Raw genomic sequence first — 24,728 nt, 5'->3', positions numbered from 1 at the left:
AAAAGTACAGAGAAGTAAAAACTGAAATAAAAACTGCTTTAAATAAAGCTTATTGAAGAACTGCGTTGTCTCTTTGTTGCACTTGTTGGAATCTTTTTGCAACTTGTATTGGCCAGTTTGTCACTTTTACTGGACCTTGTCTATTCAAATGCTTGTGGCTTTGCTTCTTGAGGATTAGATGGTGCATCTATTGGAAAAACACATTTATTCCAGCATGGTTCAGTTTTGGAATTGTGATTGTTTTTCCAAGTGTATAAGGATTAAGGATACCTTTTTGGCGCAGTATACCTGCATGCGTTGTTAGTCATGTTAGTAGTGTCAGAGAAGATCTAGTTTATGAGCTTTTATGTCACAGTGCGTACCTCTTCCAATGCAATACAGGCCTGTTTCCTAAAGAAATTGTGTGAATGGTGAAAATAGCACCATTTTGGAGATAGCCAACTGTGCGAGGATTTTATGCCAAAGGATATAAAAGTCTTCAGTGGACTTCCCTGAACAGTGATCTTCGCACTTTCGCAGGACAAGTGAGCAGGATATGCATCAAGAACAATGAGAAATATAACTTTACAATCATCAACAAGAAGAAGGCTGCTGGCTAGCTAAGTATTAAACAGTGACAGTGTATTTGATTTTATTGATTATATGTAGGGTAAATTGGGGGTAAATAGAACGCTGAGAATACAATTCCCTCAATCAAGAAAAAAATTGGGCAACATCATACCGAGTGTTCCATTTACCCCAACGCCATACGTTCTGCTTTCGTTTCATACCCCAAGCGTGGGTTTACTCGGTATTTGAGTGGAAGAAAATCTCAAATGTTGTCACTGACCATGAAGTGGTGCTACGGTTCAGTGAACATTACTAATTTAATTGATTCCTAAATATTTGAATGTTGTGCTGAGAGTTGTCTTACAATATTGGCAATATGTTTGTTATCTACAATAACATAAATGTTTTAAACAATAAAATAGCAGATTTTAATGATGAAATTATGCAAATTAGCTAATTAATTAGTTTGGTGTTCCATTTACCCCACAACAGATCCACTTGAGGTAAATGGAACACGGTTGACTGACTTCAAATATATATAACATGTTAATATTTTTTTTACTAATTGGTTTAATTATTATGAAATTATATACTACAAATAACTAATTCATGGTAGATTAGGCCTCCTTTTTTTAAAAATCTCAAAAACCATTTTTTCTGTTATGTACCGAGAGAAAGTGTTTTTACGTGGTATTTTACCATGTTTATAAAAAACATGAAAACAAAATTATTTGTGTTAATCTTTTGTTTAGTCACAAAATATATGTTAAATAAAATATTCTGATGTCTTTTCAATGTAAATATAGCTATGAATGTAGGCTCCTTGCAAGTAATGCCCCTTGTTCCAATTACCCATCCCACTGTTCCATTTACCCCAATTTGTTGGGGGTAACTGGAACACCATGACCATGCATGTATTTGGACCGATACAAGAAACAAAGCCATAAAATGGGAGTTTATCTGTTAAAACAAGTTGTAAAAACATATTATCTACTTATTGAAACAAATAAAAATCATATATGGATACCCTCCTGACCACAGAAAGTCATTAGTGATTTATTGCTTAAGCGTTCCATTTACCCCAATTGTGTTTGTTCACTCACAGTATAATTGTCAAATCATATTTTTACTTTGATTAAAGACTTAGATATTGTTAACATAAATTAATCAGTGTGTCTTATTGTGCATTCATGCGGGCATTGATGATGCAATCACATGGAATTTTGTACAAAGAAAGAGACCGAATTGGGTTATGGGGCGAGTTTATTTTGGGCCGGGTTGAATGTGGGCCAAGTTGACAAGACGCCAGCTAACTTCGAAGATGGCGGCGGATTGGTTGCTTGGCAAAGGGAAGCTTTTTTGGTACCTGATGACTAAATAAAACTACGATTTGTGCTGTGCCATATTTCAAATTAAGGTTTGATATCAGTTTAAGTGTTTTATATTCAAGTAACTTAAATTTTCAGAATAATACGAGCCATGGAGTCTAAAATTTATTCTATAAGTACGGTCATGCGATAAGCTTACTTCAACAGTGTTCAATAAGTTCAAATTCTTTTGTGTTAAAAACCTTTCTCATATTCAAATTCTTTATTTCTGGTTCTGGTTGAGTCGGCATTGCCAGACATGCTGTACTTCACCAACTTATTTATCATGTTTATATTATAATTAGCCCGAAACATCATGGCTCCTTGTTCCTGACCTTGGCTTGCTCACCAGGGCCGTGAACGAGGTGGCATGGGAACTGCGGAACTCAGTCCTCAATGATAGTCAGTCACTTATCATTTGGTCGTTATATGACTATCATTTGAGGACTGAGTTCTTACCATACATCTTCCGAGGTGCAGTTTCAGACAATAGCTTGGGATTATTGGGGCAGAGGTTATCTTTTGAATTCTTTCATGACCACTGGTCGAAGCAGCCATAGACTAGTCAAGCCTGTCAAGGACACTCGGCGTGAATTGAAAGACCATGTCACTCGCCACAAAAGAATGTCAAAAGTCACCCGACACCAATTTGGTGTACTTCCGCGCCTCAGAAAATGATGCTTAGGTCTATGACTGCTAGTGGTCTAAGGCGCTGGACCATTAGGGAGAGTTGAGCGAGGGGTCCGTGGTTCGAAACCCCATCCTGCCCGATCCTTGTTGCTCTCTCTAAATAAATAGAATGTGCAGGTATACACAGCAGTGGGTGCCCGCCGGCCCGGCGTCTCGTGGTTCGAAGGGTCACATAAAATGGCGGTGCCGTATGTCAGACGATTCAAACCTGAGGCTGTGCACGTAAAAAGTTGCAGGACTTATCGAAAAGAGTAGGGGGATCATCCCCGGTAGGCAGGCTCACCTCACACACTATTGGTGGCGCTATTCGTCCATAGGGAAGTGGAATGTGCATGTACGGTCCAAAAATGGCTTTACTGTAACAGTGGGCCTCAATGGAAAAAAATCACTAAATTAATTTTGACAACTAAAACCTAAGTGATGTTGACTTTATACGTTGGTACTGGCTCTTTACCAATTTTCAGAATTTCGAACCAGCGCGCATTAAAAAGCGTGGACTGCCGAGTATGTGTTCTCTAGCCCGGTGTCTCGTATGTGCGATTGCCGGGTAGGGAAAATGAAGGAAAATCATGTTTATTTAATATTTTGAAAATGCACCATAATTTTTTTTTGTCAATGGCAATTACAAAACAACAGATGCGCAGTCATTAACCTCTAATCGGTGAGCAAATTCAAAGTTCCACTTCTCGAGTGAATGGACCATACTTATTTTGTTGTCAATGACGATATTTTTCTACTTGAGTGATTTTAAGAAATATTAATGTAATGACCTGTATTCTTTTGTTTCCAAAAAAAGTTTACAATGGAAATAACTAGAGGGGGTCTTGATGAGATCACTCGGCCACCTAGTAATCCAAATAACAGGCAACGACCTGGGAGCAGAGTTTCACTGAATAGTGCAAGATCATCATCTTCCTACAGAAGCAATCTGAACACTGAAAGTTCACTTGAAATTCTTCCACCTGAGGATATCTCACAAGAAGTAAGCTAAAATAAAGTTTGTCTTAGAAGACAGCATAATGTGTAGCTTTTAAAATTAAAAAAAAGAGTTTTTATGCCTATTACCGTAACCACTCAGGTATAAGCCCACCTTCGGCTATAAGCCCACCCCCTATTTTTCAAACCATTCAGGGAACAAGGGTGCACTCGGGTATAAGCCCAGTAGTCATTTTGGCTAAGTTTTAAAATCATATTAATGCTTTTCTTTCACATTTAAGAACAAATATTTCAAAAATATCAGTTAAAAATTAACATTCCATACTTACAATTTAAAGAAATTTGACAAAGATGATAGAAATTACTGATATATTGGGCATATACAAATGGGGAAGATTTTTCTTATTTTTAAATTCAACTACTAGCCCTCCCCGGTTATAAGCCCACCCCCATTTTTGAAGTGAAATTGCCCATCTAGGGGGGTGGGCTTATTATACCCGAGTGGTTACGGTAAGTTGAACAGATAAAAGGTTTGGCTGCATCATTATGTCATTATGTCAGGCGGATTTATCCGCCTGATATACTGTGAAGCTCTCAAATCTTCTTCTTTCTTCTTTAGTAAAACCAAAAATTGCTACTAGTGCCAGACGCTTGCACCAATTTTGACCAAACTTGGCCACAAGAAGCACTGACCCAAGCTTAATATAACTTCTACACGGATAGGGGTCAAAGGTCACATAAGGGTTATTAGGGGTCATTTTGTGAAAATCTTTAAAATGCTACTGCTCCTTTAAATGACATGCTATGAGCACCAAACATGGTCAGCAAGAACCGCTGGCCCAAGCTTCAAATAAGTTGTGCCACAGATTGGGGTCAAAGTTCATGTAAGGTTTGATAGGGGTCATTTTGTGAAAATATTTGTGTGAAATGTAATGAAGCAGCTATTATTAGAGGCAGCAATTTGGCAGTTAACTTAGGCAGGGAGACAGTTTGTCTGCTGTTTTGATAACGAGAGATAAGCATAGTAAATATTTTGAAAGTCTCAACATATTAAATCTTAACCACAGTCTAGACCAAACTGAACATGTCAGAGATTGTCTAGTGTAGGGGTAGTGGTGTGCTTTTGGGAAGATAGAGCAGTGGATCTCACATAAGATTTTCTTTCTTTTTTTTGGGGGGGTTATTTGCTATATGGACCAAGTAATAGACACAGGGAACTGTGTTAGGAATGCACTTTTGCTTGGTTATATGGGAAAGTGCGGGAGGGCAGCGTGGGTAGGGGAGGAGGGGGAGTCAGGTCAAATTCAAAGTTAATCCGATGGGGCTGTAACTCAGGGAAAACAATCCCTGACACTTAAGGAGTATAAATCCATAAAGGTCATCTGAGGTCAAAGGTCAGGTCAAATTTTAAGTTGCTCCGATTGAGCTGCAACTCAGGAAAAATGATCCTCGACACTTCAGGAGTGTAAAACCACAAAGGTCATCCGAGGTCAAAGATCAGGTCAAATTTAAAGTTGCTCCAATCGAGCTGTAACTTGCAGAAAATGATCCTTGACACTTGGGGAGTATAGCATGAGTTTACCCGAGGTCTAAGGTCAAACGATGCTAATCAGAATCAATCACCGCCTGACATTCGTGGCTCGTGAGCCACAGTAGCTCTAGTTTACAGCTGTGTGTGTTTAACAATAAATTCATGTCCAAAGATGGGAAACTATTTGCAGCAAGTAATCCTTTTTAAAGTTTAAGCCAGGTGGGCTGGGGCAGTGGGATGGATGGGATAGTGAACCTGACCCTGTAAAACCACAAACGTTGATGCAATAAGACCTGAGCGCAAGAAGACCATAAGTCCACTTGGCCCTTTAACACATATACATTAAAGTTGCGTATAGTTTCGTATAGTTTGGTAATGTTTTATACATGTTCAGGGGCCAAAACAAATCTTTCACAACCTTTCATGATGTTTTCACCCTGGAACATGTATTAAACATAAAACGCTAAGGAACTATACGTAACTTTAGTGTACATACATGTTGAGGGGCCAAGTGGACTTACGGTCTTCTTGCGCTCAGGTCTTATTGAAATGAAAAGATGATGATAATTTAAGGTGAATGAGCCCTTTTTTCAGGCAGAAGTACCAAACTGGTTTTTTGGTTGTTTTTTTTCACTCAGACTGGCTTCATACCCGTTTGGGCAAGTCATCATTGATGTGCTCTACATAATAGTTGATGGAGTAAATTTGCTAAGTTTGACACCTAGAAAAAAAGTAACTTATGTACCGGTGTATTGATTATCAAATGAGGAAAATAAAACTAGAAGAATGAGCAGGCCTGGAAAAAATGTTAATTTCTCAAGAATGTAGACAAATTTCTCTTCAACATATCAGGATTTCCCATCATTTCTTCTGTATTTCTTTACCCCCCCCCCCCCCCAAAAAAGGCATGATTTACCACCTCCAGCTCCAGATTACCAAATTTTCCAGGAATGAGATTCCTGAATTCCCCATTTTTCCAGGCCTGAGAACTCAGAATGAGAATATGATAGCACTCATTTTTTCAGCAGCTAGATCCCTGGAGAAGAGAGTTAACAGAGTGCCGATGTTTGTCTGTTTGGACTGATGTAACATTAATTTACTTTTGTTCACTAGGCTCATGATATTGAGGTTCTAGAGTTTTCAAGTGGAAGTGGTGATGATGAAGGCTTAGCAGGTAAGTCTCAGGGTTGCCAAACCCGCGATTTGGTAGCCCAATTGGGCGACTTTTGAAGATTTTCCCTGCAACTTATGACAATTTCCTGTCCCATAGAAACCAATGCTTAAGAAAAAATTTGGGCGACTTTTCAGCATTGGCTCCCACGACTTCCGATAGTTTCCTGCCCATAGAAACCAATGGTAAAGAGAAAAATTGGGCGACTTTTTGATTATTTGACCCGCAATTTGGGCTGAAATTTTTTGGCAACCCTGTTTATTCTGTTAGAAAAGTGACACTCTTTTAGGAAACCGACATTTTAGGCTAAGCCAAAAAACGGACCACAATTTTCCAAAAAATGAGAAAAAAAACACGATTTCTCGAAAAAGAAGTTATAAACTGTAAAATACTTTGTTACTCAAGGTGTTTACTTTAGGCCATATTCTTTGTAAGGTCTGATCATAGTAAGCAATTGCAAGGAGTGTAGTGTCTTTTGTGGTGTAATTTCCAAGCCTTTATCTAAACGATAAGTCGCTAGCATGCCGTAGCGTCAAGTTGCAAGCAGTTTGACATTAAGGCAACTTTGTCGTTATGACGCTAGCCACCACTGAACGCTGGTAGCGTCTTTACTCCAAAGTAATTTTGTTTGATATTACATTATCCAAAATAGTATGGTCCAATTGCCTTTCAGCCAATTATACTTTGTTCCCAACTGAAATAGCCCAATGCATGCAGCCTTCTTAAAGTTGAGAATACCGTTTCTTTTCTCAGATATTCACAATGGCGACTCCGATCTTCATCATCAACTTGTTCTTGCTTTACAAAATGATGAATCGGGACAAGAGACTGCATCCTTGGACCCTGATGAGATAAGCAACAATGATAAGACTAGTGAAGGTGGTGTTGACAACGATGCAGAGACTGACGATCTAAACACTGACAGTGTGGATCCCAAGATAGAGGAAGCTATGCGTAAAATGAGACAACTGGACAGAATTCTAGCCAAGAAAGTGAAGAGAGAGAAAGAGGTAATGCTTATCAATGTCATTTGTATCAAGTTCAACCAGCGTTACTGTACATGTTCGCAAGATTCTTATTATGCGCTTTTCATAGTTAATGTTAGTAGATTGAACTTAAATCTGAACCCCTAGCATAATCATTTACCATGGCAACCTGCTGAGTGCAAGGGACCTTTATGTGAGACCCTGGATTGCACTGATACGAAACCTAATACTACCTTGCTAGTTTCCACGTATAGGCCAAGGGCTCACTCCTCACGGTTACTCATACACATACATCCCTACATACATACATGCACAATTCTTTTATAAAGCGCCGTTACATGTAGACCACAGCGCATAAACAAATTCAAAGCATAAATACAATATAACAAACAAAGTGAGCAATAAAAACATTCAACGTTTTGGGAAGAGATATGACTTCAGTAATTTCTTGAAGACTGGCAATGAGTTTGCAGTACGAATGGTGATGGGTAAATTGTTCCACAGTCCAAGAGCAGCCAGAGAAAAAGCTTTATTAGCGGCAGAGTGGAGAGATTTGGCATTTAATTTATGTACAGTAAGCCGAGTTGTATCTGAATCATGGATGCTATTGCTATATAATAAATGCTTTTTAGATAGTATAATTGCTGATGTGTCTTCACTTTGTGTAGATAGGGTTACACAAACAGTTAATTTCAGAACCGCAAATTTAAAAGCCTGCAAAAATATTTGTGACATAGGTTTTAATATGTAGATGTTTGACATATTTCTGATGCAGGATATTCATTTTAGACATCGCAATGGCAAAGTAGTGCATCGCAGACGTGCACAAATGTGACCCTGCTTCCCTGATATACTAGAACCCTAGAATTCCATCAAACATAGATACCTCTAAATAAGGGGTTTTTTTTTGGACAAAAGAGACAAAAGGCAGATACCTTCTTCAAAACATTACAATAGATTTGTCTTACAATAATTCATGTTTGTACAGCCACCTGTACCAGTAATATAGTTGCTCAAAACTCCAAATAATATTTTAGTGGAGGGTGTCTGCCTTTTGTCTCTTTCATAAAAACAAAAATACTTGTAGATGGAATTCTACAGTAATTATTATAACTAGCGGGACACCCAGCGCACTGCTGGTCCCCGCTAGGTGAGTAAATGGGGCGTTCACTAAAGCGGGAGGAATTACTGAACAGGTAGAATCATTGAAAAGGTAAATTTCATTTATCTGAGTCTGACCCTCGTTAAGCCTAAGTTTCCATTTTAGCTTCTTTCTTTCTTTTTTAGTTTCTTCTACATGGGCCAATTTTGTTCCATTTTTTAAAAACATTTTGCTGCTAAGCTTGCAAATTTCCGTTACCATGTTTTTTATTTACTCAATCCCGTTCCCATTATTTTCTAAATCTGTCCTTTCTTACATTTCCTGTTGACTTCCTTTTTTATTTGCTGCTTAGCTTGTGATTTCCCGTTTTCATGTTATTTATTTAGTTCTGTCCTCAGTTTAATAGCTTTTTTTATTTAAATCATCTAATTTTATTAGATTTTATTATTATTTCCTTCTTTAGCCTATTTTATTCCCGTTTTCATTTTCTTACTGTGACTAACTGTAGGCTAACCCACATACTCGTAGGCCTACCTGTTTGTCCTCATTTTGTTTTCTTTTTTAATTACAGTAGGCCTACCGGTACCTCTTCATGTTGTTTGTACTTTTTAACACACATCTTTTCCCCGTATTTATTCTGCGACTCTACGTCGTTTACTGTGACATGGCGTAGTACTGCGTTACCAGCGCTATCGCTGCGCTTACGCGATGGCTTGACATTAGATCATGCCAATACGACGCGCACGGGCTAGCTTGACAACTGACTCCCTTTTTGTTTACCCAGCATAGCAACGTACCACATTTTCACTGATTTTGAGGCCAATTCTTGACCGTTTTCAACCAAATAAAGTTTAAACACGTTCCCGTATATTCATCGATCTCCCGTATGAATTTGGTGACATTTGGATCGAAACTGACGGAGCCTTTATAGCATACATAGATAGATAGATACATACAACATTCCCCTATTTATAGTAAGATTATATTATCATAAAAATATACTGGTGACGTTCTGGTGTGTTTTTTTTGTAATTATCTACCAACAGGTGAAAAGACAGAGATTGGAGCTGCATCGTCAATTACAGAGAGAACTAGATGGAGTGAAGCCAGAAGGAAGAGATGAACTCAAAGAAGTGTCAGATAACACCTCCAAATTTCTAGCATTGATACCACCTACTAGCCATAATGAAGGCAAGACAAAGCTAGATGTTTCTTGCATGTATCACTTAAAGCCATATTATAACATTTGCTGAGAAGAACGCCCTGATTCAGGGTTTTACACGATTGTAATGTACTTTAGTAAACAAGGATTCTCTGCAAAAATAAAGACTTTTATAGGTGCTGTAGTTTTGTCAAAATCTGTGATTTTGAATAAACCGATGGAACCGGCGTTTTATTATTACGATAGAAATATTAGTTGAATGCGTATGTGTTGTTCATAACACAGTACTACGTACACGGCGTGCGGGACACACACACACACCCCCCCACACACGCCAGAGGATCGTACTGTATTACAACCACGGAGTAACATGCATTGGCGCTATTAGTAAATTCCAATTTTCTTTGCTTTACCTCACTTGTTCGGCTCAAAATTAAAAGGGACATATCTGACAGTAAAAGCTAACATTTTATGGAAAATAAATACTAATCTATTTTTAAAGAAATGTTATAATATGGCTTTAATGTTTCAATTGTATCACTGGCAGTTGACTAAACAAAGGGCAGTTGTTATTTACCAGCTACAGAGTTCATGTTCACACAAAAATAGTCTTTCATGATATTAGAGATACTAGATTTTTTTTAAATGGTGTGAATGACCACATAACAAAATAGATGACAAGATGATTCAAATATTGAATGCTTAAGAGTGTGATAGTGAAAAATATATCATGAGGTTAAATTTTTACTTTTCTATTTATCAAAATTTGACCAAATGATATATTTTTACTATTGCACTAATTAAAGCAGTCAATATTTGTTTTATATAACAATTTCACACAAGAGTTTAGTGACAGTGTAATAATGCTGTGCAATGGAACAAAATAATGCATGGCTCAATCGCATCGAGAGTTATATAAAACTAAAATAAATACTTTTTGTAATTCATGTTTGCCACCAGTGTGTAATCAAAGGTTGTATGTGGCAATTTTGGCCCAGTAAAAAATAGAATTGGGGCATAGAACTTTGCAATTATGTATTAAAACGAGTTTTTGAGCCAAATTTGGGCAATATGGTAAAAATATGCTTCATTTAGCGCACTCAATTTCCCCCGCAATTTCCACAGAGAGTAAACACTATTTGCCACCATATATTTACAAGAAAAGTGTAGTGTAACATTATTCATTCTCTTCTCTATGCAGAGGTGTAGCATGAGTCAACCAGTTGGGATGGGGGGGGGGGGGTGGGGGGGTGGCACCAGGTTTATTTTAAGAGGGACTGAGCTTGATAGAGAGGAAATTGCCATTTGTGGGATTTGGGCTATTCCAGGTGAAATCCTTATGCCCTATGGAAAACACAACCTTAATCTTCCACACAGGGAGTGTGAATTTCAGGTGGGGTTACCTGAATGAATTGAAATCCAATTGAATTCAACACCCCCTGTGTGGGAGATTATCATAGGTCATGTCTTCCATAGGGGTGTATGGATTTCAACTGGAATAGTCAATTACCACATTTTCCTTGGGGATGCACCTTCTTACTATGCCTCTGTATTTGTGATACAATATGAGTAAACGAGGCGCTTGGCGGCAAACACCATTTTGATATATAAGCAGAAATGTGGAACAAGGTCAAATTTATTCAACGTTGGCAGCAAACTGATTTTCAACCATTCATTACTTTTGATAGGAATGCTGTGTTATGTTGATTTTGGTATCAAAATGTTCATTATTTAATACAGATTATGAATATCTCAATTTGGATATTTCTCTCAATGCGCCTCATTTACTCATGCTGGGTCAAATGTGTTTACTCTATACCTTTCAATATTCTCATTGGAAGATATATTTTTGTATCGCTTTTAAGGTGTAGATTTGGAAGACGACTTGCCTTCAGTGAGTCCAGTATTTGCCACTCAACCATTAGATACAGATGCTGCTGCTAACAGTGGACGAAGTCAAGGAGCAGATGGTAATGATACTGGTAGAGATACTGGCGATGGGGAGTCTACTAATAGATCAGGTAACCAATCAAGGAATTATAAATGAGAGATCATTTATTTACTCAATTATGTTTAAATGTCACTTGACGATGGCATACCTTTCGTAAAGATTGTTTCGCCATACCCAAAGTACACTTCCATTGAAGTCCATGCTTTTCTATTGAATGTATGTATGAATGAATATAATATTGAAGTATGTTCCATATTGTTATGCAACCTAGCTCTACATGTATAGGTTTCCTTCATGGGGGTCTTCTTTTTATACATACCCTGAGTCTCTAAGATGCAAATGCTGGTAGTACAAAATGTAGACTTTTTACAGTTTAGTTTTCATGTGTGACAATCCAGTAGAGTGCCAAATTAAAGAAACTTCAAGCCAAGTAGAAGATTTGTGACAATTGCAGCTTTTGATAATGAAATTGTGTTATGATTTATGATACCCAATTACTAAACCTAGAATGAAACAGAACTAAACCACCAATCATACAATAACACCGGCTTAGTTGAGGATGGTGTTCAATTGGCGGGCCAAAATTCAAACCAAACTGCTAGTAGTGGCACATCCCCATTAATAAACTCTTTTCCCAAGCCTAATGAATGCTTTCAAGCAGAAATGATCTTTAATTAAAAGTTAGTGTTTAGCAAAGTTCACAATATCTCCCAATTTTTGCTTTTCAGTACCAAGGAGCGGGCGTAATGATCCAACGGGAAATGGGAAAAGGGGTAGCAAGAAGAACAAGAAGGCCAAGGGGAAACGATCACAAGATGGCAAAGACGAGAACAAAGACAATTTCATTAGGAGAAATATTGAGGTATGTGGCTTTACAACTATTTGATGTATCATAAAACTGTTATGTAAATCCTTTTGTAATGATCGGATCGACCTGAACTAGCTCCTTCTAGAAAATTCATTGGGTTAATGGATCAGGAGAAAAATTTTTGATATTAATTATTTAATTTATACTTGCAGACCAGGTTTAACTGCATAAAGTAACAATTTGTGGGTTTTTATCGGGTTCGCCGTCAGACTAGTGTAGAACTGTCAAGCTTTCGTCAGGAGTAGCTCTGACTTCTTCAGGACAAAGTACCTAAGAATGAGACATGTAGGCCTGCCCCTTGCCTACTGATGGCACTGAAAAGAGCCGTTCTCCCCTTGTCAACAGAGAACAAGCAGATCTTGCCTATCTGCTAATTTAAAGGTTTGGTGGCTCTGAAAAGAGCCGTTCATTGAAGACTACCCCTTGTCTACAGAAAACAATCAGAAAACTCCTGACGAAAGCTTGACAGTTCTAAACTTGTCCGACAGCGAACCCGATAGAAATCCACTAATTGTTATGAATTCCTGTCGTAAAAGCCTATCCCACAATTTGTGTAAAGTAACTCCATCCTGAGGATGTTGTAAATATACATCCTGAAAACCTTAAGTGCTTTAATATCTCAATACAGAGCTGTTACAGATGGACATTTCAACTTTTATAGATCATATAACTTGGTTCATCTCAAGTTCGGTAGTGATGTATGTGTGCATTTCGCACGCCGCAGTTTAGATTTGTGCGAGTAAAGTAACATCCTAAGTGTACCCACATGCGTACAGGGGCGGTTTGTCGAGATGCTTATGGCGCAACCGCGAAAGAGCATTGATGTCACTACCGAACTTGAGGTGAACCAAATTATAGTACATGACCAATAAGAGAAACTTCTGATCTATATATGGTTTGGTTTGGTAGGTTATACCTGGGAAGTTGTTTACTTTCTTGCTTCTAGAATGCAAACCGTTGGAGCAATTTAACTCAAACTCAGAACTGGAAATAAGAATTCTTCCTTACCCAGGCTTCCTTACCCAGGCTTCCTTACCCTACTACTGGCTAACAAAAGGGACTTGATTGTTTTATTGTTTATTTCTTTCATTTTTCACATACAGCTTGCTACTGATGCTGGTAATGTGATTGCTATGACTGATGATGAGAAGAAAAGATTGGAAGAATTGCTTCAAGAAGTTGAGATGCTACATGACGAGGAGGAAGAGGTACAGATATTATAACTACTATCAAAGACAGAGATAAAAAGATTTTATCGCGTCTGACATCATCTGTCAATCAAACTCGAACACGGTTTGTTTACAAGTGTCGTGATGATGACTTGCTGAACGTGGCAGTATAACTGGGCACCTCATTGTTGCACCTTCAAACATGCAAACCATCTCAAAAGTTAGGTCTTTGTAGTAGGAAACTTTATTTCGCAATGCCTAGAAAAGCTGCTTTTTGCTTTGTAAAAGTACGTAATTTTTCGCCATTTGCTGCTATTCCTTTTCTCCTATCGACAACAGATAAATCGGCCTTCCTTTTACGCGCTATTAACCTGTGTAAACCAATCAAGGATCATAATTGACAGTGACATCAGACGTGGTAAAATCTTTTTATCTCTGTCTTTGATAATATCATTAGTTTCTTTTTATGTGCAGTGGTGCAAGCAAGGGGTAGTGGAGGCTACAGCCCCACTTTTGTCAGTCAGTCGAGGGAAATGCACCCAGTCAGGGAAAAATTGTGAACAGTCGGGGGGAATCAAGACCTGTGTCCCCCACTTGAAAACCTGCACACACTGCTGTTAATGTGGGAATGAGTTGTAGATGTTGCAGGTTTGCATGTCACTGTTTTTTGTGTTGCAATTTTACCAGTTTTAATGCAGCAAGATTGGGTATTTTGAATGTTTTGCTCAAATCAGACTCTTTGCTAAGGCAAGAAATTGTTTCACATTAAAGTTTACATTGTCTATGTTGGAAAGGTTTCAGAATGTCATTAAGGGGGTACTACACCCATTGCATTTTTTTTGCATTTTTTTGCATTTTGTGAAGAAATGGGAAAAAGAAATTGGACAAAGTGGTATGCAAAATGAAGGGGCAAATCTTCTTGTTCAATTGGTGGCATCGGTATCAATGAAGCGTACATGCTTCTAATGGTATAAGCCAAAAGGTGGTACATCACTGATGTTTTAAATTCACTTCATTTTGGAAAGCTTACTATCAACGGATTTCGTATTCAAAATTGATGCCTGAATTTGACCTGAACCAATTGACCTATAACCTGACCTTTGATGACCTTATAGCCTTTTTTAATCTCTTTTCCTAACAACAGATTATGATGCATACATGGTGTAGTATTAAATTGTCTATGTGGAAGAGATTAGGCCTATTTAATTTATTCAGTGTTATAATCAGTGAGTACATTTCTATAGATAGTATAACAAAGGATTTAATGTATTCTATTCATGTATTCTACTTGGACATGTTGAATAGAATAAATTATGGTTTGTTATGAAACACACATTTGAGTTACTAGGATACAGTAAACAAAAAATATATAGGGCTAAAATGATTTTCTAAAATGGTTTAAAAGCACTTTGTATGCAGAGATATTTTATAAGTTCAGGACATGAGGTGATGAACATATTTATATACTTCATAAATTTGCAACAACAAAAAATGGAATAGCCCAGTCTCTGTCTGGTGACTAAATTCATTCTGAGCATATCCCAGAAGTAATCCCAGATGGCTCATTCAAGAAAGGGAGATAAACAAAGATGATGAAAAAGTATTGGTATTTGAGCCCCTTTTTGATCATATGGCTTTGATCCATAATTTTTTTTCTTCGAAGTGATTGGGTTGGCTATTCAGTATGTACCTGAATATAATATTTCAAATGTGCTATATGACTAATTCAATCAGACACCTTGTATGATAAATGTGGTATACTTGTGTATTTCAGGCAATCGACATACCACACAATCAGCTACAGCTTGCTGCTGGCGTCGGCTACCTACCAGATGATAATGAACAGAAGATGCTACAGGATATCGATGCCAAGCTCATGGCTCTGATGCCTTCCAAAGATTTCATGAGTATCTGCAGCACACCTATAGAGGTACATAAAGAAGATGTTGATGGTCTGTCATATCCATCCATACACAGTACTGACAGTAGAAACACAGTACTGACAGTAGAAACACACCCCTGAGTGTTGTGTCATTTACCACAGTTGGTATAATTCTCGCGTTTCACAATACAATGTGCCTCCAGCGGTCGCTGGGTCGAGGCCAAAATACGCAGGGCATCGTGGGAAAATGTCGACATCCAAAGCCCGCGTAATACAAATACAATACAGGAACATACATTGTGGGTTTAAATGTCATTATAATGATCTTATATGCGAATGCACACTAAAACAACAATTTACCATTATAATAGATCCATTTTCTATCTATTGATCACAGGGAATCCTTTGTGGAGTTGTTTTCAACATATTTATGATCACACTTGCGTGAAAATTCAATAGCAGCTGGCACAGTGATGTCGACTCTGGAGTCAAAAAAATTTGACTGCCCAGAGCAACCGCTGGCGGTGCATCGTATTGTGAAACGCGGGAATTTTGATGATAATGCAGAAAACGAGTACTCCAAATCGAAAAAAAAAATTGAATTTTACTTATTTAAAAAATTTTTAAATTAAAAAAAAAAAAATATTGGTCAGGCCTTAATCGGAGGAGCGGGCAGTGGAGGACAAACAAACAACTTTTTTGGCCTTATTAAGATGAATGCAACTTGTTTCTCATTGACAGGAATCTGTTAGCAATGGTTTCAGTGAGATGTCAGCAGCAATGTTTGACCTTGGTGAGAAGGTATTACAAGATACAAAGCAAGCCAGATCACAGCATGAGAGATTACTGAATATTGAAGACGAGTTAGCCAGGATGCAGAATGCTGTGGAACAAGAGGTGAGTCAGCAGGTGTTTTTGTAGTTACCATTAATTGGGCCATTCCATTGAAGATCTAGCTAACGTCTTCCACAGAGGGAGTATAAGTATAAAATATAATAGACAATTGGGTATCTTCTATTTGAAATACTCACTCCAGTTGTGAAAGATAAAAGTAAAGCCATAATACAGACAGGGGGGTATGAGTTTCAAAATGATTAACCCTGACCAATTACATTTGAAAAACACACCCCCCTATGGAACATATTTACAAAATGTTCCACAGGTGTAGTGTAGATTTCAACTGAAATAGGCCATTACCCTAGCAGGGCATAGGACAATGCAAGACACACATAATAATACAAGGATCAAGAATAAATAATGCAAGCCCAAGAAATTATGATTTAAATAACTTTATGAAGCTCAGGGAAACTGATGTATAATAATATAATATTCTTCACAATCACAAAAGGATTTTGACACTGACAGAAAGGTCACAATTCAAAAGTGATACCAATTACAAGTTCAGAAGGATTGATAAAAATGTGTTTGGAAGACCTCGGATTGCATTTGCCTGTTAAGACAAAAACAAGCATACGGGTAATGAAAGAGCCTTGATAGGAAGTTCTACTCACATTTAGTTAAAGGGGATATAAATTTGCCAGCAAAAAATATATTTCATTTTCGACATCCTAAAAGAAAACCAAATCTTAGAGCTTTTCACCCCAAATAAGTTTGATTCAAGGAGAAAAGAGTATTAGAACTTGAAACCGTTAAGAGTCTTTACAATTATTTTGTACATCATGTGCTTTACAGATCAAGTCACCCGCATCTCAAACGAAGCGCCTTGCCGAGATTCTTCGCCAGTGTGACGATCTGAGTTCCAGAGCCACATCAGAAGCGTCCTCCTACATCAGGTCATCAACATCACCACGTAATTCCCACACAGAGACCTCCGACACCGCCATTGTGGAAGTCCCTAAGCTGCCGGATGATGTTCTAAGACGTCTCCTGGATGAGGCTAAGGAAGCTGGTATTAACTCATCAAGGTCATCTGGTGGTATCACTACCAATAGATCATTGAGTACTGTGAATGAAGGAGAAGAGGAGGATGAACAGGACCTTGAGAGTGAAGCTTATACCGAAAGCAGTCAAGGTGAGAAGCTTTCTAGGTGATAATCATTTGAAGTATAACTTGCCACCAAAAAACAAGCTGAATGGGCTATTCCAATTGAAATCCTTAAACCCCTATGGAAGATGTGATCTTAATATCCCACACAAAGATTTCAAATTGTGTTACTTAAATGGGTGACTCCATTTGAAATGCACACCCCCTGTGTAGGAGATTAAGGCCATGTCTTCCATAGGGGGTATATAGATTTCATTTGGAATAGCCCATTTTGTGTACAATTATTTTGTTGATACATAGAATCTGTTTGAATCTTTTACCTGTTTGCCATTGCAAATGTAATAACTAGTGATATCACACGGTAGACTGTAAAATCGCACCAGCCAAATTTGCACGCTACACAGCCTGAAAAAAAGATCCCGCGAACCACAAATTGACACACGTATGGGCGCTGCCATGGGGTGCTAATGGGGTGCTGGGGTGCTAATGAACGCGTCGCCAGCACAAGTCCAACGCGATCAATAACGCGATCAATAACGCGTATAGGGCGATACAAGTGCGCCTCTGCCGGTAGTTCCTGGATACACGATCACAGGGTCAATGGCCGCTTCCACGCAGTAACATACTTCTGAACTGAGTGTCAGGGCCCTGGTGATATACTCAAGACTTCCAAATCTGAGACAAAGACCAAGATCTTTACTTTTGACCGGGACATGCTAGTAGACCTTGCTTTTTAAGACCAAGAGCTGCACCTTCAACACAGATACCTTGATATTCAGAAACCAACACTAAGATTGAGATCAATCATTGTAAATCAAGATTAAATATATATTTGAAGTTAAAACTTGTAGATGCAATCTTACCATTTCATGTTGGCAAACATATCAATTCTATAAATAGTTCACTGTTACAGCATTTTTTCAGCAAATGTGTCACCTCGTGTCATTATGGATGCTTACATTATCTGACACAGGTCTCTGGTTCAAGACCAAAACCTTTTTTCTGACACTGAGACAGAGGCCAAGAAATGGGCTATTCCAGTTGAATTCCATACTACACCCCCTATGGAAGACATGACCTTAATCTTCCACACAGGGAGTGTGAATTTCAAATGGGGTTCCCTGAAAAGGTGACTCCATTTGAAATGTACAATCCCTGTGTTGGAGATTAAGGTCATGTCTTCCGTGTATGAATTTCAACAGGAATAACCAATGTGTGAAATGCTTTTAGAGGGTCTGAGACCAATAAAAGCTATGTCTTAATACAATAATATAACCATCTCATTTATTTCTTTTTCAGCAGGTGCGCTGGTATCATACAACATGATTCAAGAACTGCTGAAGAACCCCCGGGCTACGTCAGTTACATCCCCACAAGCATTGGAGTATCCAAACAGCGATGCAGATCAGGCGTCTTCAAGACTTACCAATGACACACAACATCTGTCTCCAAGATATATGTCTGATGGAGATGACGACTCTCGAAGTCCAAGGAGCTTCAACGGTGGAGATGACACAACACCAAGGTCTGTCAATGGGAGAGTCAGAACACCTGTCTCTAAGTCTCCAAGAAGTGCAAGTCATGGTTTGGCAACATCACCATATGGTGCTGAACCTGGCACAGATATAAATCTGATGTATAACAATGAAAGAGATTTGCAAGACCAAAGAGCACCCTCAAATGTTGATCGTATCTCGCGCAACAGTCAAATGTCAATGTATGGTCGTGAATATGCAAATGTAACAGAATCGAGAGAGTACATGAACTCGGATGATCTACTGGCAAGATTTGCAAATGTTTCGTTAGAAAGAAGCTCGCTGCAAGAACCATCAATTGAGCAGAGGCTGTTAAAAACAAGGGGCTCATCAAGAATTGCCTTTGCTGAAACAGCGACTAATTCTCAGTTTGATCCCAGTATCAATTCTAGCATAACCTTTTCCAGAGCTGATCATAGTGGGGATATGTCCAGACCATACAGGATTCCTACACCGCCACAGGCGTCTCAGTCATCGTCAAGTCCACGAAAAAAGCAAACCACTGACTTCATCAAGAAGCAAGAAGTCAAAAAGTCGTGCTTCTTGTACTAGGTATAAGTCACCATCGCAAACTGGACCTTCACCGGAACGCGACATGAGAATTGAGTCGGTGTCAGCAAGCGCTTCCTATACGTCAATGACTGATCGCACCGATTCACAAGCATCCACAAACACTCTTGTGTCGTCTTCAGATTTCGAGTACGAGAATGACGACGAAGTGCAACAGCAAGTCTTGAGGGCCACACCAGGGGATGTCAATCAGGAAGGTAACTCAAGAAGAGTGGAATCAGCAGGAGCAACAAGTGATGATGATAATGAAGAACTGGCTGCTTATTCTAAGCCGCAACCTAGACTTCAGCAGCTTAGGAAAGGCAGCAAGCATAAGCCGATGTTGCCTTTGGATAAACAAAAAATTCATGGAATTAATAGTTATGCAAAAAGCGATGATGACTCTGATAAACCTTTCAGTCCGATTTTCTTTTAAGGTGTTGATTCATTGACTTTTCTGTGTGCCTTTATGTATATTACAAAACATACTTGTTTCAGTTGAGTGTTTTGTCATTTATGACAGTTGGTATAATTTTGATGATAATGCAGCTTCCTGTCATAAACCTGGGTCAAGATTCATTGACTTTTCTGTGTGCCTTTATTTATGTACAAAACATACTTGTTTTAGTTGAGTGTTTTGTCATTTACCACAGTTGGTATAATTTTGATGAAAATGAAGCAGCAAGTAGTAGATCATAAACCTGGGTCAAGTTGTAAATGCCTTCATCTCTGTTCATGACATTTTGCCCATCTGCTTGATCCTAATTAACATTGGGCTGAAATTCCAGTTGAAACCCATACACCCCCTATGGAAGACGTGACCTTAAACTCCCACACAGGTGGTGTGAATTTCAAATGGGTTACGTGAATAGGTGACTCCATTTGAAATCTACACCCCTCCTGTATAGAAGATTAAGGTTAAGTCTTCCAGGGGGTGTATGGATTGCAACTGGAATAGCCCATTTTTAAAGTCAATAGTCATTGACTTAAATCTCACCTAAAACAAGTCAGTTTTAAGGTCAGTAATAAGGTACAGTTACCAAAAAATTGTTTTATTTGTGTGTGAAAAGAAATACATAATGTAATGTATAGGCCTACATAATCTAATGTATCTGAATTATGTTTATAGAACATTTAATTTTTCATAGATCACTTGTGCAAAAATTAAATGATATTTGCAAAATTGGTAATTTTTCTTTTTAAAGTTCTAAACATTTGAAGCTTTCAATGCCTTGCTGTATTTCCATTTTCCGTCCATAAAATGAAAGTGCAAAATTAAGCCACCCAAAGAATTTAGAAATTTGTATGTATAGTACTTATCAGCATGTACAGCCAATATTCCGTCCTGTGTAACTTGTTACTAAAGTAGTTAGCCATTGTTCTGTATAAATTTTTATGACTTAAATTAAGTGTCTGTGTCAAAAAATATGTTGTAAATTAATGTATAATAAATTGTTTATTTATAACTAGTTGCAATCTCTGTTAGTATAACATACCTGAATGTTAATTGGGGAGCTGACCCAGGGGAGCTGATCCTGGTTGCGGTGGTTATATGTGCCAGGTAGACTAGGAGACTGCACTTAATATTGAGCCCAGTGTTTCATTTAGTCGGGTGCACTCATGCACTGGTGCATGCAGTTTTCTATACATGCACAGTAAATTTTACTCACAGCATATGCTAAATTAAGCTTACAGAAGAATAATAACTTTGTTACCTAAATCAAAATCAGTGTAATTTTGCAGAAAATTGACCTGAGATTGATTAGGGTTTTCATAAAATGTAATAAAAAGAATGTCCGTATGCTTTGTACGTTGTAAACAAAAACTGCAAACCATATTACGTTATTTTTGGCGAGCCCAAATGATTGGGCCGCCTTATCCAGTGGCGTACCGTGGCCGCTCCTATCCCGGGGGGCTGAATAATATCACATTTTGCCACCATTTCCTCAACAGCCCGAAAAGGTTGACCCAATTTTTTTTGGTGGTTTGAAAAGTGAAGAGCAAAAAAAAAAGAAGGATTTTAGGTGCTAGCGCCCCAAAAGCAATGTATAGTACCATTTTTTCACAGTTCTTCAAATTTGTTCGCCCTTTTTCTTTATTAATTCTTTTTACCGCCCCTTCTTCTTTTTGCCGCCCTTCTTTTTGCCGCCTTCGTTTTTGCCGCCCTACTTTGACCCGGGGCTGGCGCCCCAAAGCCCCCAAAAAATATCGCATGTTATCACTGATGATAATAGTACAGAAAAGATGTGACATCACAAAAATCACTCCCCATGGCATAATTCCTACAGCTGTATTAGCTTCAATGGGTTTATCAGCTTTTGCTATATGTGCAGTGGTGTAGCCAGGGGCAAAGGGCAGCTCCCCATGTCCATGTGAGAAGTCTTCACCCCCCCCCACCCCTGTGGGTGGCCTTTTTGTAATTTTTAGCCCATTTTTGACCATTTTCATCAAAGTTTTCCCCCTGGAAATTTGCCTTGCCCCCCTCTGAAAAAGTCCTGGCTACGCCACTGTGTCTGTGTATTGTGTTCTTTGTCATAATGGATCACTTCTGATGCCAAAGCTCCAACCTTTTATCATTTATGTCTCAAAATTTTACTTTATAAACTGTTCTATAAATAACAATATTTTTATTATTGTGTAAGTTCTATTTCTATTCTAAAAGCTACATTTGTGAATAAGGGGGTAATGATTGTAGTCCAGCACTACCACTGGAAAGTATGTGTGAGATAAACATGGCATAGAGCCATCGTCAATGTCTTGCGGAATTTCTTCAAACACAGCATCATAATCACTTTCATACCTGGATTGAAAGTGCTTCGGGCGCAACCGAGTGCACCACAATCGGACAATATCGACTGACCCATGCTACTGGAGTAATGGTTACAGCGTGATGAGTTTGACAATGGGCCGCCATTTTTTAAGTCAACATCCATGCCGCAGATACCCTGATATGTGCTTGCTTTTGAGCTGTCCTTAGATGACATACATTCAATGACTGGTGAAAGCAGTTTTGTGTACAAGTCTGCAGATCGCAAGGTGTCAAATCTTTCTTTCTCACGCTTAGGGCTGTTCTTTCCCTCCTTCCATTGGAACTTAGTTGACTCCTGCATTTTTTTTAAATTGGAAAATAATTGAAATATTATATTAATTGACATGAAATGAGGATACTCTAAAAAGGTTGATGTTTAGAGAATAAAGGTATTGTTTTAGCTGCTGCATCTCATATAACAAAGGTGATATTATGCCAAAAAGTGTTTTATGCCAAAAATAATGATGTCGCCTGTGTTATATGAGACGATAGATGCATGACAGCGGCTAAAAACAATATCTTTATTCTCATTCTTAAACAATTTTATTCTTGAATCAATTTAAATAAAAAATGTCATAAATTTACCAAATTGTAATCAAAGTAAATCATTTTACAAGGAATTACCTATGGTTTAGAATCGATCAGTCCTGTTATTGCTATGTGTCTCAGATTGGTTCAAATAGCAAGTGATTATGCGTATTATGTCAACTTGCATGCCCAAGATTGCAGGAACTTTCTCAAGTGCTTAAAGAGGAAATCCTACGAGAGCGGGTTTTCTGGGGTGAACCAAACCTGCCTGGTTATCAAATTAATCAGTTACAAGGTTGTCTTAGAATTTGACAGGTGCTAATTGATGCATCAATTAACATGTGTCACATTCAGAAATAACCTTGTCATTGATTAAATTGATAACCAGGTAGGTTTGGTTCACCCCAGAAGAACTGCTCTGGTGGGGCTTCCTCTTTAAGAATATACAATATAATATGGGGACTTCAAAATATAAAACTGGTATGGAGTGTTTGTAATAAATCTGGTTTTACATAAACATAATTGATTTGAAACAAATGTATTGTACAGGTATTTGTTTTCTCATGTGTGATTTGTGATTATGTAGTATTATTGCAAGGATTATTAAGGTTGTGTCTTCCATAGGGGGATGTATGGATATCAACTGGACTTGCCCAATTACGTATGGGGTGTGTCTGCATGTATGTCTGCAAGCTTTTTGTTAAGGTTGGTCTTAACCCTGGAATTAAGGAAACTTCAGGGCCTCATAACTGCTAAATTGTTGGTCTAAAGTATATAAAAATATACATATTTAGAATGGCAAAGACTTGATAAATTCATCTGTGAGGTCAAAATCCAAAAAAGAAATGATTTTTGGAGAACATTTTTTTAAAAACACTATTCTTTTTAAACCAATTCCCTGAAAATTACAACCCAAATCTAACCCTAAAAGCTTGCACCCAAATCTGTATAACACATGCTCGGTACCCACCTTTCTACTAAGATCTCTACCAGGGGCGGGCGTAGCTATATTTCTTGGTGTGGGGGTGGGAATAAAGATCATCAAATTAAAAATAATTTCCTGGTTGCATCGTTTTATCCCGATATTATAGGTGGTATACCGGGTTGTTTTGAGAGAATGTAGACGTCGAGCTTCCAAATAGGCATTATTACGATAATGTGCGGACGTAGCACGGAAATATTTTGGCCCATGATCAGGATGAATTTTGGTGAAAAACAGGCTCCTTTGCCCTCCCAATTTTCTTTTTGTGTGAGGGGCACTTTTCTCTTTCATCTTTGTCAGAGGGGGCACTCTTCCCCCTCCCCCACTGGCTACGCTATCATGTTGGTATACCTGGCTCTAGTCTTTATGATTCTATATAATTCCGATCCTCTTGATCTTTTTATCCTTTGTGTGATTTTGCAAAATCAGCTATTGCTGCCAAATGCCATACAGCGCAAAGTATACAGCTATCACCCTTTAAAATAATACAGTGATTATTGTGCTATCTTCAGTAGATAACAGCCTAGTTTCCAATATTTTGCCTCTAACAGTAACACTCCCTCTACCCCGCCCACCATTTTCTCTCTTTTTTTCTTTTCTATTGTAGCAAAACCTAGTTCCGTAGTACGGTCTGTATCAAAATGAATGGTGAAGTTTGATATTTATTGCAAAGCCTGCCTCTATAAAATGCAACATTGGATACTCTTGAATATCCAGATGTATAATAGTTTTTTATGGCAATTAATTTATTTGGATCTCAAGTTCGAATTTTGATGTGTCAGACACGTCCATTATCGATAAAAAGTGATGGATATTGTATGAAAATGAACTAAATAAATAATGGTCGTAAATTACAAGGCGCAATTATTTCATCCACCCAAATTCATTTATTCACGGATGAGCAGAAAGGACGAACTCGGGAATTTAACCCGTAGAAAGAAAACTAGAAAGAGAGA

At 38.1% G+C, this 24,728-nt stretch overlaps 1 protein-coding gene across 2 annotated transcripts; it reads left to right on the top strand.

Moving 5' to 3' along the window:
• The first annotated feature begins 1,855 nt into the window (after window positions 1-1,855).
• On the top strand, window positions 1,856-19,577 carry LOC140153518 (fibrous sheath-interacting protein 1-like). 2 transcript variants are annotated; one of them, XM_072176291.1, is made up of 12 exons: window positions 1,856-1,966; window positions 3,403-3,588; window positions 6,187-6,247; window positions 6,998-7,254; window positions 9,379-9,523; window positions 11,360-11,515; window positions 12,174-12,307; window positions 13,417-13,521; window positions 15,257-15,412; window positions 16,106-16,261; window positions 17,057-17,396; window positions 18,672-19,577. In XM_072176291.1, exons 2-12 carry the CDS (start codon window positions 3,409-3,411, stop codon window positions 19,454-19,456), a joined length of 2,475 nt encoding a protein of 824 aa, XP_072032392.1. In that variant the 5' UTR covers window positions 1,856-1,966; window positions 3,403-3,408; the 3' UTR covers window positions 19,457-19,577. The 2 variants fall into 2 exon arrangements, with proteins under 2 accessions (XP_072032392.1, XP_072032391.1); XM_072176290.1 differs by having other exon boundaries at window positions 18,669-19,577.
• Window positions 19,578-24,728: the final 5,151 nt, after the last annotated feature.

This window comes from Amphiura filiformis, chromosome 5, assembly GCF_039555335.1.
Source record: "Amphiura filiformis chromosome 5, Afil_fr2py, whole genome shotgun sequence".
Lineage (NCBI taxonomy): Eukaryota > Metazoa > Echinodermata > Ophiuroidea > Amphilepidida > Amphiuridae > Amphiura > Amphiura filiformis.
This window is presented reverse-complemented; position numbering and strand designations above follow the sequence as displayed.